This window comes from Corapipo altera, unplaced genomic scaffold, assembly GCF_003945725.1.
Source record: "Corapipo altera isolate COAL_440 unplaced genomic scaffold, ASM394572v1 103, whole genome shotgun sequence".
Lineage (NCBI taxonomy): Eukaryota > Metazoa > Chordata > Aves > Passeriformes > Pipridae > Corapipo > Corapipo altera.
This window is the reverse complement of record NW_020884993.1, coordinates 79,180-97,903: the sequence shown is the minus strand read 5'-3', so window position 1 is coordinate 97,903 and position 18,724 is coordinate 79,180. Positions and strand designations below refer to the sequence as shown.

Genomic DNA, 18,724 nt, shown 5'->3' with positions numbered 1-18,724 from the left:
TGAATAGGGCCCAGGTACCTCCACAGACCAGAGGGGCAGCAAAGGGCATCCCCCAAACTCATCCAGCCTGCACAACATGCAAGGTCATGGCAGTCCCTGGGCAGCAGGGGACAACCAGCACTTCTTTTGGAAAATCATGTATGCAATTCTTTTATTATTATTATTATTATTTCTATATTTTGCACTGACTTCCCTCTCCATCCAAACCCACAGAGTCTGTAAACTAAAGCAGAACCCAGAATTTAGACACTTCTTGGTCACATTAAAGCAACACTAACACATGCATTAACACACTTTTATTCCTCTTTTCTCTCATTCCTGCCTTTCTTACTATACAGAGGATTGATGAGTCACAAAATTAAGTTTAGAAGCCTTTTTCCTCCCTTCTCCCTGTGCCCAGTGTGTCCAAATCCCTCTGCAGACACATGACCCTCCTCTCCCCATACTCACCAAGTACCTGGCCTTTTTCTCTCCTCTCCTTTAATTCTACCTGTCCTCTCTCCACAGCTCCTGAGCCTCCTGAGGAATCCTTGGGAGTGAAGGAGGATGCTGTCTGGCCAAGGAGCCTGGGACAGCTGAGCAGCCCAGCAGACACCAGTGTGGGTCAGCTCTAGGCTGAGGTGCCTGAGCTAAAGCTCAGTGCTGGTCTTTACAAAGCTGGTCCACATGTGTCACGTTAACAACTGAATAAAACACAATCCCCTTGGTGCAGGCAAAATATTCAGCTTTACTGACAAAAATTCAGCTTTACTGGTTACCACCTCAACCCCTCAAATTCTTCAGAACTCTAATTTGCTGGATGTGAAACTTTCAGTTATTTCCAACAGACACCTTCCATCTTCCATCCCTTGTTACCCACCAGGGACTGTCCCTGTGCCAGTTCTGCCACTTAACCAAGCACACAGCAGCCAAGAATTCAGGTTTACTTTCACCCCACCTTCAGTCTTTAGAACAGCTCATGTTCAGAACTCACTGCCAAGCACTTCTCCCTCCCCTCCACTGCCTGGCTCTAGAAAGCCCAGCCCCTATTCCCAATTTCAGGAATTACTGCAGTCTCACCTGGCTCTGCCAAATCCCACAATTACTAAAGTTTCTCCTCTACATTTTTACCACCAGCAGCACCTCCCCACACTTCCGAGAGCAGTGCCCAGGACAACATCTTGGGATTAGACAGGAAATGAGACACTGGGGCTACGGATTCAACACTCAAACATCAGGAATCATCAGTTTTAAGGCTGCCCAGCACTGTAATTCCAGCTCCTGCGGCTACCATGTGTTATTGGCTTGATTCCCCACCTGACCAGGGATGACATTCCAAAGGCTCTTCCAGCTGGGAACAAAGAGCTGTTGGGAAAGAAAAGCCTCATGGATGAGGAATGAGGCTGTCCAGGAGATGGGCAGAGCTCCCACACAAGACTCCTCACACAGGCTGAGGATTCCCCCACCATCCCTCTGGAAAATGTCCCTGGGGAGCAGAACATCAGTGCTGCTCTCAGGTGTCACACTGGGGCTACATTTGCTTGTTAGACTTTTACAGCACTGCCAGGGAAAACAAATTTAACCCTAGACTTAGCATACAAATTGCTGCTTTAAAAAAAACCTAATCAATGTGGCATTCAAACAGTCTCAGAAATATGCATGACACTGATAATTATCTGTAACAGGATGGATACACACAGACTGTCAGTCAGGGATTAATTTAACAAGCCTGTTTAGCATCTTCCTGTGCACAGGATAATGCACAGTTGTACACATGGGGACTGTGGATCACCACCAGCCTCTACAGCTCTCTAATGAATATGCAAACAGGAACAAATTAGGGCTGCACCTCCAACCCCTATTCTGACACTTTCCAGTGTGAGCTGTGCAGGTTAGACATTTGCTATTTGCAATATATAAATAAAAAACAGTTGTTACAGAACTAGGGACACTCGTTTCTACTTTCAAAAGTGGTTTGTTTACACAGATATCCTGCATTTTTCAGGGATATATACTTAGTTCAGGGCTCACTGCCTTGAATGAAATGCACAATCCAAGTATCAGACTTCTATTCAGGACACCACCCTATTCTTTCTGTGTGTCTAAAGTGTGTTTTAAGAACTTTTCTAGTCTTCATCGTGATAGTCATCAATGGTTTGTGAAGCAGCTGATTATAAAAATCCATCTTTTGAGATCACCACCACCACCCCATCTGATCCCACTGGTCAGTAAAAATTAAGCTGCAGTTTAACCAGAGATTTACATGGAATCAGCCTGAATCACTGCATTGAAAAGGGCAACTCATCCTGCCCGTCACTGACATTTTCCATCCCATTTCCATCTTTTCTCTGCCTTCACTTCATAGCATTTCTGCAGCCACACAGACAATGGAGGAAACTTGCTCCATTTGAAGCCAGATGGACTTTTTATGGACATTACTCTGAGCCACCAAACCCAGTGAGTGGCCACAGGAATTGTTATGATGACAAATCTCTCAGGGGATACTCCTGGCACAGCACAGGGAAGGTCAAACACACTCAGGATACAAACAGGGCTTCGGATGGTGAAGCACCAGAACAGGCTCACAGAGAAGTTGTTTAATCTCCATCCCTCAAGATTTAGATGAGCTAAACTCAGCTTTACAAGGCCTGGACAATGTAACCTCACTTTGAAGGAAGGCACATTTTGAAATGCATCTGGACAAGAGGCTTCCAGAAGTGTCTTCCAGCCCGAGCTATTCCAAGTTGTCAATAGTATGTTGAGGACTCAGCACAAAAGTGCACAATTCCCTTCTCTCCAAAAGCCTGTTGGCAATTTTACTTCTGCAGAAATTGAAAAAATACAGGGATTGCTCAAGGTTGTGAAGTGATAAAGCTAGGAATATTCAGAAATCAAATACTACACAGAAATTCTGCTGGATGATGTCCCAGATAGTGTCCCCAGAGCCACGTGCCCACCCAGCACATCCAACAGTGCCACAAACACACCTAATGCTGCTGACACTCCTAAGGAACCTCCTTGTGAGGCCTGTAACCCCCCCACAACTGCAGCACACTCAGACTGCTCAGGAAATACGTGGAAAGACTAATTTTGATCTTCTCTGTGTGATAAACCAGCACCAGTGTGAACAAGTTATCAATGCTCAGGCCCGTGGTATCTGCTCTTGATTAAAGCAAAGTTTCCCCACACGCTTCATGAGATTTCTCCAGATTCACCTGCAACCTTTCCTTCTCTCCCACTTCAAATCCTTGCTTTTTTTTTTTCCTTCACAGACTTTTCAAAAGTCATCTCCTGTTCTCCCAGGAGTTTTGAGTCTTGACACATTCAAGAATGTCTCGGCATTAAGTGCTGTGCAATAAAAGTTGTTGCAGCTACAAGGGGAAATGGCCTCAAGTTGTGCCAGAGGAGGTTCCCGTTGGATACTGGGAAAAATTTCTCCACTGAAAGAGTGGTCAAACACTGGCAGGAGCTGCCCAGGGAGGTGGTGGATCCCCAGCCCTGGAGGTGCTCAGAAAACGAGTGGATGTGGCACTTCATGATATGGTTTGGTGGGAATGGTGGGACTGGTCAAAGGTTGGACTTGATTTTGAAGGTCTTTTCTCTGATTCCCTAAATCAGATGATGGAGTTTGAAGGTTCCACCCACCACAGACACCTGCATTACTGCTGGAAAACCAGCACTGACTCCATCAAGCTGTTTACTTGTAGCAAAGCTGAATTGGGATTTTACTGCAAAGAGATCCAAGTGCTCATAACAACAGATATTCAAACCCATTCATATTCTTATAAAGCAAAGAATTACCAAAAATTCAGTGCAAACGTTGAAGCCTGGCAGGAAAACTGAAGAAAGTTCTACATAAATCAGAGTTGGTTTCAAGTTACTAAAAAATTCAATATTCTCTGACATAAAAGTGTATACTCTCTGTTTGTAGTGTAATAAAATCTGAGCTTTTTATTAGATGCTGACTTCTAGATATAGAAAATCTACAGTAGTTTTTAAGTTTGATGATTTTTCCCAGTTACAAGTTAATTTTTCCCATGTGCAAGTTAATTTTTCCCATTTACAAGTTAATTTTTCAAAGAACAAAAAAATTGTTCATCAGTGTAGTACCAAAAACTGCATCCAGTGGGAACTAAATTCACTAAGAACTGCCCAAGTTTAATTGAATTCTTCGAAAACTGGGGTTTGCTGCATCAGAAAACTTTACTACCATTTGCATAAAGCCTTTAATTTTACAACATAAATTTAACAGCTGACATAGACTGGAAATTTTAATGTAACTGCTCATTTCAGCCACTGCTAAAGAGAAAATAATGGTTGAGACAAAATTACATGGATTATATATATTACAGCTTATCTTTAATTAAAAAATCATGGTTTTTTAATGCAAAGACGGTAGTTTTCAAAAAAAGCAATAAAAAAAATTGAGAAAATATCCCAACTTACAGGAATATTATGGTCCTTTCTTCCTTTATGGGAGGAAGCAACATGAGCAAGGTACTGAATAACCTTCTTAGTGTTCTCAGTCTTCCCGGCACCAGATTCACCCCTGCAAAACATTTCAGACATTTCCCTCAAAATTCATTTTCAACAACTTCTCAACCCTTTGTTTACAGCAGCCTCAGTTCATTCCATTTATGGCTTTAACTATGCAACAGACCTTCACTAACCACCTAAAACCAAACTGAAGTTGCAGGGATTTTAAACAAATCCTACAAGGTATTTGTTTAAAATACTTTCTTCACCCTAAAGATCTCTGTAGCATCAAGATGTTGATAAACGTGGACCATCAGTTTGATTAAGAGCTTTTGGCTTTATGCCTGAACTCCTCTGCTGCCCAAAGCAACATGAAACACTTGCCCCCTGCCTTGACCACCGTAGACACAATTTTTCAGGGTGCAGATACATTTATATTTTGAAATCATGACATATGCACACATTTATATTCAGCATAATTTTATTATATTTTAATATTCCAGGATTTGGTTATGGGAATTACCAAGCTGATGGAAACACTCTGTACCTTTAGGAGTTTCACAGTGCAGTAAAATACACTTTAAACAAGCAGATTCTTTCCACTCAGACTCTTCACAAGGTTAAAAATACATTTAAGGCCACAGGGCTAGATGAATTCATTAAGAAATAAATTTATCAGTGCAGAGTGGGAGAGTTCACAGATAACAAGGACAGCAAATGCACATCTCATTGTTAAACTAGAGGTGGACTGAAGGCAGAATATGTTTAGACAGAATTTATTGCGAGGTTTACATGAGAATTGTGATAATGTGACCAAGTTCACATCCCTGCCATCACAAATGATGTTATTACAGCCCTAAAAATGACAGTTTGGGTTTGTTTTTTTTTAACCTAGGTCTGGTCTTCAGACAAATCCACAGCCCAAAGGGATTCAGGCCTGACTTAGGCATGAGTCAAAGGCTGCAAACCACGGGAGAAAGGAGCCATTTCCAGGGAGACAGGGACTGCCACGAGCAACTGGGAGGTGTGGGAAGCTAAAAAGGATCTTATTATGGGGATTTGCATGGAAAGAGTGAAAGCACTCCTGTCATTCAGGAGTTGTTCAGAAATTAACAGTTTGGAAGCCAACCCTTTTTAAGAATGACAAGCACATACTCTCTGTGCTTGGGTATTTCTCCACTAAGCTACTTAGAATGGAAATCTTCATTTACCAGGGGAATTAAAGCACATTCGTTTGCAGTCTTCATAAGTACCTTCCTCCAGCATGCTGTACACCCCAGTTTTGTAGCTGATCTGCATTTGCTTAGGGATTTAGTACCTTCAGACCTGCACTTCTTGATCAGATAAGAGCTTAGCACCATCCTCACACTACACAACAGCTGCAAAAATGAGATGATACAGCACTTGAAATTTTACCTCTGCATTTACAGAAAGGATATTACCTCAGATTTTCAAAGAGAATGGACTCAAACACTCATTTCTTCTCACCTTCCAACACTTTTAAATCATGGAAACCCCCCAGGAGAATGGCCCCAGCAGAGGTGACCAGGGGCAGTGGGGTGGCCATTTCTCTGTCCAGGAGCAAGAAGTGACAGGGGCTGAAGCAGCTCTTTCATTCACAGCAGTTCACTGAATTCCTCACAAGGTAAAACAGCCTCTGTCTGACCTGGAGAACAGCAGCAGCCCCCAGGTTTTGCTGGAAGAAGTCTTTAACTGAAAAAACTGGACGAATAATTCTGCAAAGATATTGGGGGATATTGCACAGCCTCAGTTACCAGACTGTGGCCTCCAACACGAGAGGGGCAACCAAGGGTTAACACTTCTGTTGGCGGTATCTGCTCCTCAGAAACAACTACAGCAGCCTAAAGCCACTTTGGTTCCACTTTTCCTCCCAGTCATTGAAAAATAACAGAGAATATGAAAGATTAGAGGTCACTGCACTCAGTCACTCAAAGCTTTCCAGAGAGAGAGAGAGAGGGGAGTTCCCTTGGAACTCGTCAGCTGGGCTGGCTTTGCTCAGTGCATGGAAAAACTTGGAAGGTTCTACCTGAAAAGCTGGTTGGAAAGGAGATTACTCAGAGTCTGCTAATGGATAACTGGGTTTCCTTTCTGCCAAGACACCATCAATATGCAACACAGAAACTGGCTGTACTTGGGGACCACTACAAGTGGAACAACACCCTTTGACTTAATGAAAAATCCCATTTCTACCCAGCCCAGAGTCTCCACATACAACACAAATGTGAACACTGACAAGAAGAAAACACACCCCAAACCATCAGATGTCAATTCTTGCTACTCAAGTCTTTATTTCTCATTTCCCTTTTACTGCAGTGCTGCCATTAACATAATTCATGACCACGAGCAATAATAAAAGCAGCTTTGCCTGTTTCTGGATGTGTATTAAAATATGCTAATGCTAAAACTATTCCAGCAGGTAAGAGAATTAAGAAAAGAAGTACAGCAAAATATACATTTACATTTTAAAACAATACAATTTGTTCTTATTGTCAGCAGAGCTTGGGAACACATTATTAGCTGTGCCTTTAAAACTAGAGAAATAATCTTTAATGTCAAATTACAAGAAGAAAGTTTATTAAATTTTGAAGGAGGGAAAAATATTTCTATTTAAAATTTAATTTTTATTTATTTAAAAAAAAGTTTATTAAATTTTTAAAGGAGGAAAATTTACATGTGCAGTGAGGAGAAGGTGGTACAATAAATACAGCCCAGATGTTGACTTTGGGAAAGGGCAGCACAGGGTTTTGGAAGAGGCTCCTGTGGACACACCAGTAAAGCTGCACAAGCACAGGAAGGGCAGAACCTTGCAATACATTCCTTCTGCTAAAAGCCTTTAGTTTTTTAGAGAAAGCCCTTTAGCAAGTTCTTATTCAAAAGCAACACTAAGGGATGTTATCACCCCAGTTCTGCTCCCTGGAGCTTACAAATATGCCAAATATTTCCTGCAGCACAGTGTCAGATAGCTCTGCTGTCATATCCTACAAAAGAATTAGAAGATTTACGATAAAGTCCTTTGCATTTATAGGAATAATGACATATGCATATTTTGGTTCTTTCCCAGGAGTGCAAACACATAGATTATAAAAATAAATGAAAATCTTCTACCTCTATCAACCTGCCCAAAAAAGGTAAACTCTCAGTAACACCATGTACAATATTTATGGAAAGGGGATGGTATCACAGAGCTAAAGCTTAAGTTTTTCAAAACCTTGTTTTAATACAACTCAATATGTTACCATAAATTAAACAACTAAAGCCTTCCCTCAGTCAGTGGCAGCTCTGCTAATGATTTCAACAGGGTCATTATTTCACCTTCTTCATTTCAGCCTCAGCTCCCCTACTTGTAGGATCAGAAATGAGACTGAATTGAAACACTCTCTGAGCTCCAGCCATGGGCTGTACAAACAGTGCTCCCAAAAAAGCAAACCATCCTGAGCCATAGCCTCCAGTTGGAGGTATAAGGTTTATTCCATCAATTAACTGAGGGATCTCTCCCTTGGAAACAGGGACAGGTCAAAGAGAGTCCGACAGTCCTGGTAAATGGATGCAGTATCTCAAGTCATGCTTTTCCCTGGAGCAGCTTCTGCTTTGAAGCAGCTCCATGCACATTTAAAAGAGGAAAAGCTTAGCCAGCATGAGCACTTTAAAGTTTAACATGGTTTTAAATTCATTGCATGTAAAGCTGGAGTGCCATTTTCAGCAAAGCCAAGTCTTCAGGCAAATCCATCCCAGCTACAATTTGGTTACCAAAAACTAGTGACTGACTCAACCAGCTGCAGTTTTTTCCCTGAGCGACCTGAGCCCGAATCTTTGTACAAAAGGCACTTCCACTGCTGAATAGATTCTCATCTGGAAAACAGGTCAAACATAGTGGGAGACGACTCACAATTCATAAAGCAAAGAGGCAGGAAGCAGGAATGGAAGTTGGTCTTCCAAATTCCTGGAGAACAGTGCACTCTTCCCACACAATTCATTTATAATGGCAGTTATTATTCCAGAAACAGGTCAAGTACCTGTTTGGGAAAGACCTATTCTGGGAGGAAACAGTGCTTCTGAAGGAAAACAGCAGTGAAACAGTTGCTTTCTTTATTGCCAAGCGGGTTTGAAGCATTTACACACCTTGTGACAGTGACAGCACCCGGTAGGGCAGGCAATGCCACCATCTCCTCCTGACCTGGCAAACGAGTTGATGGATTTTAGGGAAGTCAAATGAGTCTAAAGTCACTCACTGAAGAGCCACTGCACAAACAGGCATCCTTCCACCCCCACCCAGAGAGCCACTAATTCCATGGGCAGGGCAGGAGCTTCCCAGCAGGTACAAAGAGTAGTGCTGTGAGTGACACGGGACAGGAGGACACAAAGCCACACAATTCCAAAGAAACTCTGAAATTCAAAGACAGGTTTTTCCTTCCCTTGCTACCTGTGCTCAGCCTGCTGCTGACTAACAGTATTTGGGAGGATAAGCACGTAGGATGAAGGAGGATGGTCAGATGCAGTTGGTGCCATCTGTCCCACCACAGATGGGGTGATTTCAATTACTGAAAACTAACCCAAATAACCCAGATTTCACATGCTGGGGGCCTGGTTCACTCAAACCCTTTCCCTGCCCTAGGAGTTTCAGTCTAGTTCTCTCCTTCCCGACCAGGAACAAGCTCTGGGATGGGAAGTTCATCTGGAAGCAGAAGGTCCTCCTGTGAAGAAGTGGCACCGCTCCCTTGACACCTGGGCAAGTTCTCAGTGCCAAATTCCCAGGACACAAGAACCCAACCTGGCACTCACAGCTTCCATTTAAAGCAGCCACTTACCCAAGGCCCCAAACCATGGAAATATGCACTTAAATTGTCTGTAGGAGAAAGTAACTGCGTATGTAAGAGCCCAACAATGGGCTTTTGTCCCTCTCACAACAGCAGTTGCAAAGAACAGAGGAGACACTTATTCTCAGACACAACTGAGCAGATCATCTGCCAGCTACAAATTAACAGATATTTACAGGCAAGACCTGTAATTAAAAGGACATTTTAATCACCTGCCTTATTTTCTGCAAGAGGTATAACTGATAGTTTGGAGAAGAGTCATTAATTGGCTTTACTATTTACGTGGCTGCTTCAGAGCTGCTTCCTTTCCCTCTTGATGCTTCTCATCATCTCAACACCACTTGCCTAGGGAATGTTACAAGCTGGACTCCAGCCAGAGGTTGTATACAAAAATGCTTGGTATTTGCTGCTGTTGTCCTGTAATAAGCAGCCTCTATTCCCTCCACACCCCACCACTCCTACAGAAGCCAATTCAGATTAGATATCCTTGTGGGGCTGCAAGCATCTTGCTAAATGCCTATTTATTTATCAAGCCCAGGCCCAGTTCTGAGAATACCAGAAGTCTGTGGTAAGATCCTTCACTTCAGAAACACACTAACTGCAAAAAGTGCAGAGCAGCACATTTTCACAGCTGACTTCCCAAGAGTCGCCTGAAGCCAGGGGAGGTTGGAATATTTCTCAGATTCTTAGTTACCACAACACAAATTTCTTCATCTTGGTCATCAGTCTCCAGCAGCCTGGCATGGCCAGTGAGCTCTAACAGGCAGCAATAAGAGAGAAACAGCAGAACTTAGCAAAACATCAGCAGCTGCAGCTTCTCCAAGAAAACAAAGCCTCAAAGTCTCTCCAGAACAGCTTCACATCCCACAAAAATGGGAAAATGTGCAGGAAGATGTGCACACTGCAATGTTGGCACCACTTTCTGTAAGGCATCACTTATGGATGCTGGGCTAACACAGGCTGAAAACTACTTATATATATATATATATAATATATAACATATTATATTACCTATAAGCTCTCAGGAACATGAAGTTCCTGGAACTACATATACTGTCCTTTCTTTTCAGCAAACTAAGAATTTACAGACACAAGATCCAAAATAAACTTCCATTTGCACTCCAGTCAAGGGGGAGTGATGAGAAGGAAGCTGGTCAAGTCCAGCTTCCCAGAGAAGTGCTGGTTTTAAGGGCTGCTCGTTTGCTTTTCATTGAAAAGCTTGATGAACTAAACTACAAAGCAGAAGAGAGCTCCAGCAACCCTTCTAACCATGTGTTAGTGGTTAAAGCCCAAGATTAAACCATCCAACTTCAAAGCTGAACAGAAATTCCCACCATTACTGTTTGTTCAGCTCCTCCCATCTCATCATTAGCCAGGCAATAATCTGGCTTTCACCCATGTGATAGATTGTCCAGTGGATTCAGGAGCTGTAGGGGTGTGTGCCTCTACACATATTTGGGGTTTGCAGTGGGTGAATGCCAAAGGGCACATAAGGAATCCCATCACCACCTGAGGAAATCAGGGTGACACCATGGAGCAGCAGAGTCCTTCTGGATGTGGGAGAAGGACTTCTGGTTCACTCTCAAAAAAGCCTTTCTATAATAAGTAATTTAAACAAGAAGTTTCTCCTACAAACTCCATCCCTGGGCTCAGGTACTCACCAACTTACACAAACAGATGGGGAAGGTGCCACAATGAAAACAGAGACCATGCCAGTAACTCTGAATAAAACCCTGCAGCCTCTGCAACAACACAATTGTCTATATTTGGCTTCCTAAAAGGTGGGGAGTGGAAAGGGAAGAGAACAGAAGGTAACTAAGAGAGGAAGACAGCACACTATTCTGTGTTCAGAGACACCTCATGTCTGCAGCAAGAGCAGGAAGTCATCTGTCATCAGGAGTGGACTGGAGAGCTCAGCAGAGCCACATCAGCTGGCAATCCCAGCAGTGCCCTCCTGGAGAACCACCCTCCACACCAGGACAGGGTGTTCTGCTCAGAGCAGCAGCCAGAGAACACAGCAGGTAGTCTGGTGGGGTTTTTTTCCTTCCCGGTATGTTTGACTTTGAGAAAGTATTACTAACTTTAAGAACACCAGTTCATGCAAAACTCTTCAGGGAACATCAGCAGGTGAGACAGGAAACCTCCAGGTAAACCCACTGCCTTCAAAGCAATGAGATGTGATGAGAGACATGCTTGGAGAACCATTCCCCAAGGTCAGCCCACTCCAACAGGGCATTAAGAGGAATCCTGTATCTGCAGCATCTCAGTGAAACACAGGTTATTCTTCAGCACAGTTCTCTTAGTGAGAAAAAAATTAAGATAACTCCGAGCAAACTGTACTCCTCAGAAAGATCCACCTGCACACACCTTCTTCACAGAGCTAATATTGACTAGACTGAAGCAAGGTAACTGCAGGCCTTTTGGGGGAAACAGGCTGGTATTTCCTAAAGATCTGCACAGGTCAAGACAATGAATCTGCCTCAACCCCAGATTTAACTGCATTTTCATGCCTAGGATAAGAAAATATCATGTGTACCAAATATAAATCAAGATTCAGTTGTCTAGTGAGTTCAGAAGGATCAAGAGTTCACAGTTATCTTGCAGATTAGGCAATAACAAAATTGAAGGCAAGAGAGTTTAAAGGTTTTCCAAGGTAAGTACGAATGGATTAGACATTCACCCAACTGGAACCAAAGGAAGGCAGGTGGAGAACATGCAGAGATGGTCCTTGAAGAGGAAGAACTGAAACCAGACCCAAAGGCCCAACACAGCACCAATCCTACACTAAGAACACCCTCAAGAGCAGCACTCCTGGCTGTCAAGAAGAAAGGGTGGCTGGATCCAGAGAACCTGGAAAGTGGTGTTCAAATACTGCCACTGGAGAACTGATCTGGCCCCTCCTCTAAAGGCCATGGAACGTAAAATCCCAGGAAACTTCATCAACTAGAGGTAGGGAGAGAGAGGTGAAGGTGCTGCCCAGATGGACCTTCTGCAAGCCGTGGGAGAGACTCCTCTCCAGACAATTTATGGTCAAGGCAGTTGGAGACAGGGAAGTGACAGGCACACCACAACTGTCCTCATCCCAGTGCACAAGGCAAGGGGTGTTTTCTCTCCCACCAGTTTGAACTACTCCTGCTGGAGAAATTAAAAAGTACTCTGAGGACTTCCAGCTTTACTAAAGATCAGGGTCAACCAGGTGACCCAGGTCCTGAGACAGCAGTTTGGGATGAGAAGATGTGTCAAGCCTTTTATGAACTGCCAAAGGAGTTTCTGGAACCACCTCCGGTGTGGTTAAGACACACTCCTTCCACCTTATTTATTTCTGCTTAGTCTAAGACCTGTAAAACCAGTGGCATGAGGGGAAACACAGAGTTTACCTCTTCCCCAGAATCAGCAATGCAACAGGAGTCCTGGACACAGGTCAAAACAGAGAAACAGGATTCCTGGTCAAAACATGGGACCTCCTTCTGGAGGTAGTGAGTCTGCCATGGCCTTGTCCCATTCATGGAGCTGATTTAACATCCCAAACATCAGTTTAGAGTGCAGACCTGCAAAATAACAGGGCTCTCCCATGAAGTCAATGGGGAAACACTCTTTGGGACAGTGCCACAGCAGACAGCTGGCTTTATTTGTTCAAAAGGGCCATGCAGGGGAGTACAAATGGGTTTGATGGCACTTCTCCTGAACACAGAGCTGGAAAGCAGTCTAAGAGAAACCTATTGTCATGGTTTGAGATAGCCCCAAAATCCAATTCTCTAGCTCCATCCCCCCTCCCACATCTCAACCTAATGTGAGATGGGTTTTTCCAGACAAAACACAACCAGACTCAAAGTGGGGGAAAGGGAATATATTACAATGACTGTACAAATAAATACTATAACACATTATACACACGATCACAACTATCTCTACCGTGACATATAGTATTTACAATGGATCAGATCTCTTCTCCCCTCCAAATAAAAGTCCAGGAGGGAAAGAAGGACAGATCCCCTTCCAGTCCCTCAGGGCAGCAGCTTCTTCTAAGGCAGCAGGTCTCCTCATCTCATGCATGCAGCAGTAACTGGATTGTTGTAGCTGGATCTCTGTCCAATACACACAAGGGGGTCTCCAAGCCCCTCAGCTCTCCTTCGGTCCAAGCGAAGGCCTCACCTGTGGGCTGCCAGCGGGACCAGACTCGCGTCACCACAGGTATATCACGAAATGCAGGGGCATCTTCGTGAAAGTCCCTTCCTCAGGGGATTCAAATTCCCCTTTGCAGAGCTCCGTGCTCTGTCTCAAGGCTGCTGGCTTAGCAGCAGCAGCGAGGGGGGCCAAGGTCAAACCCCCCCGCATTCCTTCTCCGTCCCGGTCCAGCTTCAGGACGCCTTTGAGCTTCTCAGCTCCTCTCTGCAGTGCATGCTGCACTTCAAGGCTCTTTCAAGTAAGAGTCCATCATCTTCCTCCTTTCAGGAGGTCTCAAAGCAGGTTTGGGGGATCTGGTATCAGTTCCTACCCCCAGAACTCCGAAGCTCTGCTGCGGGCTCTCTTCTCCTCAACTCTCCTTCCAGGAGTCTTCTCTCCGCTGCTGCATGTCTCTGTTGCTCCATCTTATCTCTTCTGGCTCTCTGCCACCGCTTCTCCGGTCAGTGCCAGCTCGGCTGCTTTTCTCCGGCCGCTGCCCAGTTTGGAGAAAACATCTCCCAGCTCAACTACAGACACTTAGCCCAGTCTAACACTGTTCCAAGTCTCTGTAGTCCCCAACTGGGGTTGGGGGGCCCCAGAGGCCCCGAGGGGCTCCGGGCCCCTTTCCTCCTGGCTCTACAACAACATGGCTACTTTCTTCTACCAACCAAACTACCACTCTTCTCTTCCAGTGCTTGTGATATGTTTACATTTCTGCAGAAGTGCCCATTGGACAGAACTCCAAAACTTCCAGGGGTTTCCACCCCTGGGGGTTACCACTTTTCAGCCTCTGGGGGAAAACAAGGTTCAAACCACTACACCTATTTTAAGAGGAAAGTGTTTATTAACCTGGCAGCCTCTACTATCCTTTTTTGTACTCAGCATGTAAATGGTGTTGCTCATCAGACAGTGTGAGCAAGGTCTCCTGGGCTATGGTGGAACTCTGGTGTACAACTCCAAGATGACAAACACCTTGGATCCCATCATCTACCACCTCATGTGTCTGCACATTCTGACAAGGCAAGACCCACACTGTACATCCAGTTTGGACATACAATGTCTTACCCCTTATAATTCTGAGGCCACAGATATGTCCCCATTACAGAGGAAATCCATATTTTTTTGTGAACTGCATTCAGTGACATTGGTCTTTTTAATTCATGCTGCTGTGTAAGTACTTCAGCAAGAAACACCAGGTAAAGCTGCAGGGCAGCCAACAGAGCCTGGAATCTATGCTCAGAAAGTCAGATTTATTAAGGTTGCCACACTTCTGTTATGTGGAGCCTTTAAGACTGATACAACCAAGGTACTGAATTAAAGGTAGTGAAACTCATATCATGGGACTAATACTTTCAATACCCAGGTCTGTGATATGCTTCCAAGCCAGTGATGAAACTTCTTAGCATCAGATTCTGTAATTTTACATTAGAGTAGATTTGTCACCAAGCATTTCCCACGTCCAACAGAAGAGATGTCCTCGAGGCCATCTCTGAGGGTCTTAATATTGGGATGCACTCAGAGCAGTCCCCAGCAGCTCCAGACTTCCATACTGATGTGGTCATGTCCTCCTGAGGTCTGGCTGTAAGGATCTGTGTCCATCCCCACCTCCCACCATCTGGACTCAAGCTCCTCTGCAAAGCAAGCCCAGCCAAGATGTGGAACCCAGTAAAAGATCCACAAATTCCATGTTGGACTGTGCTGAACCAGATACAAAACAGGGGTCAATTATCTGTTCAGCACAGAAGGATCAAAAGCTTATGGTAACCTGAGAGCTGAGGTAATAACAAAAATGAAGGCAGGAGAGCTTAGAGGCCTTCCAATCTTTCAACAGATCAGACATCACCAAATCCTGCAGCACTGTCATTCCCACCTTTGTGGGCTCAGCTGACCACACAAAGGAGGGAAAGGTTCATGCACAGACACAAAACATGAAGCCACTTCAAAAAAATTCACCTGGGGCAAGCAAAGACTGTCAAAGCATCCACAAACACACAAGAACAAAGCATTTCTTCTCACCCTGGGATCCCATCCCTGCTTTGAGGGCTGCTTTGTACATTGCACATGGAATAGTCATCCCAGGGAAAGATGAGTTCTACTAAAAGCAGGAACCACAGACCTAGACAAGCCTGTGTTAACTGGATCAACTTTTATCTTAGCTACAGAACTGTGTTTGCTCCTGTTTCCTTGGGCCCTGAGAATCTTGTATTCACAGTCTCCACAGTGCAGAAAAGCCTGGCTTGAAAGGATCCACCTTCAGTCTTGTACAGACTCTGACAGTTAAGGCACTTCTGCAGGAAGAAGAAGATGGAGATTTGAATCCCTTCATGTAAAGAAGGAAAGTGAACCCAGGACTCCTTCCAGCAATTGATCCACCACTGAGCTCCTTCAGGAAGCAACTTCCAAAGCATGTCCTGGCACACAGCAGGGTCAGGGGATCACACACCCCAGGCAGAGGGCACACAGGGCACTGCACCTGCTGGAAGGACTTGAAGAACACAGTTGCCTGTCTCAAAACATTGTCAAACCACAGAAGGAACCTGCCAGAAGACCAGCCACCACAGTGGGAACTTGAGATAAGCACAGAAGAGAGACATTTACAACAGGAAGACACTAATCCCAGGCCTAGCTGAGGTTGTGCTTTGGTCAGCACAACCTGGTTAATCCATCCAGACAAAAATTCCCACTGTGGCAAACTGCGGGAAAGGAAGAACTGCTGACAGGCATGGCACCCCAAGTTCTGGGGACATCTGTGACCACCCCATGGATACCCAGAACTTGGACTGGATAAAGGTGGTAACTCCAGAAGAGCAACAGCAGGACCCCCAACTCCAAGCCCAGGGTGAGGAAGGACCAACAGGACATCACTGGATCCAGGGGTGCTGATGATCTGCTTGATCTCTCTCTCTCCCACCCTCTTTCCTATTTCCTACAGATCAGCTCAGGAGTGTCATAAACCTGGAAGTGCATTTGTATTCTGGCTTCCCAACCACTGCAGTTCCAGATCCCAGGGAAATTCGAACTGAGGTGAGAAGTTTGCTCCTGGGTGGGGCAAGTTCAGGTAAAAGGGAACCTTAGTGTCAACTTCTTCAGAGATCCCCTGTCTGCAGCAGATCCAAAGCAAGCTGCTGGTCTCCAGACCCACTTCTGGATCCTGTCTCCCTCAGGCTTTATCCCCCTGAGCAGTCACAGCACAGCATTTCAGAGGTGTGAACTTCAAGCTGTGTGGTTCAGATGCAGATCTCTTACTGACATTTTTAAACTGCATTTCTTAAATAGCACATGCCTACAAAACTTGCAATAATGTGAAGTACAGTATTAAAAGACTATACCCCCATATTAAATATCACTTCATGCCACATCTTTAATCATTACCCACTACCTGTCAAGGTTAAAGACCAAGCTTTGACTACCACAGATGTATCAAAGACCCCTTTCAGCACAGATTCCCAAAAATGCCCAAATGAAAAGTGGTCACTTACGTGCAGAGAATGGATTGGTCCTCACGGTCTGCAAAACAAGAACAAACATGGTTATAGGTTTTTGTTTATACAATACAGTTTCTTTTAAATGAATGTTTTTTAAATTCATCTTTTCAGTTTAAGAATTCTAAGGACACTCTAAAGCAATTTTAATAATGTCCCAGTTACCACACAGATCCCCCAAACAACAGCTCAGACATTCCTACAAGTCCTGCCATTTCAGATAATAAAGTTAAAAATTGGTTATATTTAATAATAACCCACTGTAATCTTTTTAAACATATTTTCAGATAAAGCTGGACTAAGTCCTGCCATTTCAGATCATAAATTCAAAATTTTGGTTAAAATTAATAATAATCCACTGCAATCTTTTAAACTATATTTCAAGACAAAGCTGACCTAACATTTCTTATTCTGTATGCACAAAGAATTTAAAACCTTCACTGAGAAGAAAAACAGCTTCAAGTACACAGCACTGACAACCAGACACTTGGAAAGAGCACTGACATCCCCAGCAAACAAGTGCTTTACTCTACAGCTTTTTGTTTTCTTTTTTACATTAACATGCAGGCCTGAAGTGCCTCCACAATTTAGCTTATTCATGAAAGCCTCGTCCAAAGGACATCCAGGGAAAGGCTGCACAGAGCCCAGAGCTGCAGCAGTGGCTCAGCACTTCTGTGACACCCACTGCTGTGCTCCTGACCTTTGAGAACTGCCTGGAGGACAGTTATACCCTGCAAGGGGTATTTCAGAATTACAAGACCTTTCCAGAATAAATTTCAGCACCACACACTCTATATTAAAAATTCTATAGTTAAAGCATTCAAATATACCTGCAGTAAGGAGAGTGTTTCAGTTAAAGCTGTTTTCTGCCCTGTCTGAGCCAGGTTTTCAATGAGTTCAACATCTTTTTCATAAATCTGCATCACAAAGTTCTTGCTTTTACACACTTCAGCTGTTTCTCACCAGCTCCAAGAAAACACAATTGTCTCCTGCAAGCTCAGAACTTCAAACACATTTTCTGTTCTGATTGGTAATTTGTAATGAATTACATTATAATAAATAAAACCAGGCCTTGTTTTGCTCATGTGTAAAAGCTCAGGACTACACAGAGTCCCTGCCAATTTTCCAGGCTGTATGAAACAGTCACCCCCTCCATGGGATGAGCTGAGTTCATGGTGTAACTATCAGTACTGAAGCTGAATTTCAACTTTAGAGAGGTAGCATCTAAAAAAATATAGAGAATCACAGAGTCATAAAGGCTGGAAAAGACCTCCAGGATCATCAAGTCCCCCCTGTGCCTGATGATCCCCACCTTGTCCCCCAGCCCAGAGCACTGAGTGCCACAGCCAGGCCTTCCTGGGACACCTCCAGGGATGGGGACTCCAAACCTCCCTGGGCAGCCCCTGCCAAAGCCTGACCACCCTTTCCAGGAAGAAATTCCTCCTGATGTCCAACCTGACCCTCCCCTGGCACAACTGGAGGCCATTCCCTCTCCTCCTGTCCCTTGTTCCCTGGGAGCAGAGCCCGACCCCCCCCAGCTCCCCCCTCCTGTCAGGGGGTTGCAGAGCCAGAAGGTCCCCCCTGAGCCTCCTTTGCTCCAGGCTGAGCCCCCCCAGCTCCCTCAGCTGCTCCTGCTGCTCCAGCCCCTTCCCAGCTCCGTTCCCTTCCCTGCACACGCTCCAGCCCCTCAATGTCTCTCTTGTCTGAGGGGCCCAGAGCTGGACACTGCACTTGAGGGGCCTCAGCAGTGCCAGCACAGGGGGACTTCTCTCTATATTTCACTAAATG

At 44.5% G+C, this 18,724-nt stretch overlaps 1 protein-coding gene across 4 annotated transcripts in view; it reads right to left on the bottom strand.

The window, feature by feature from the left end:
* MYH10 (myosin heavy chain 10) overlaps positions 1–18,724 on the bottom strand; it is a 101,908-nt gene that overhangs the window by 50,974 nt on the left and 32,210 nt on the right. For all 4 annotated transcript variants that reach the window (XM_027666480.1, XM_027666482.1, XM_027666481.1 and 1 more), the window contains exons 3-4: positions 16,934–16,961; positions 4,426–4,528 (exon numbers count right to left, since the gene is read on the bottom strand). In XM_027666480.1, coding sequence (XP_027522281.1) covers positions 4,426–4,528; positions 16,934–16,961 — 131 coding nt within the window. The remainder of the gene's footprint in view (positions 1–4,425; positions 4,529–16,933; positions 16,962–18,724) is intronic.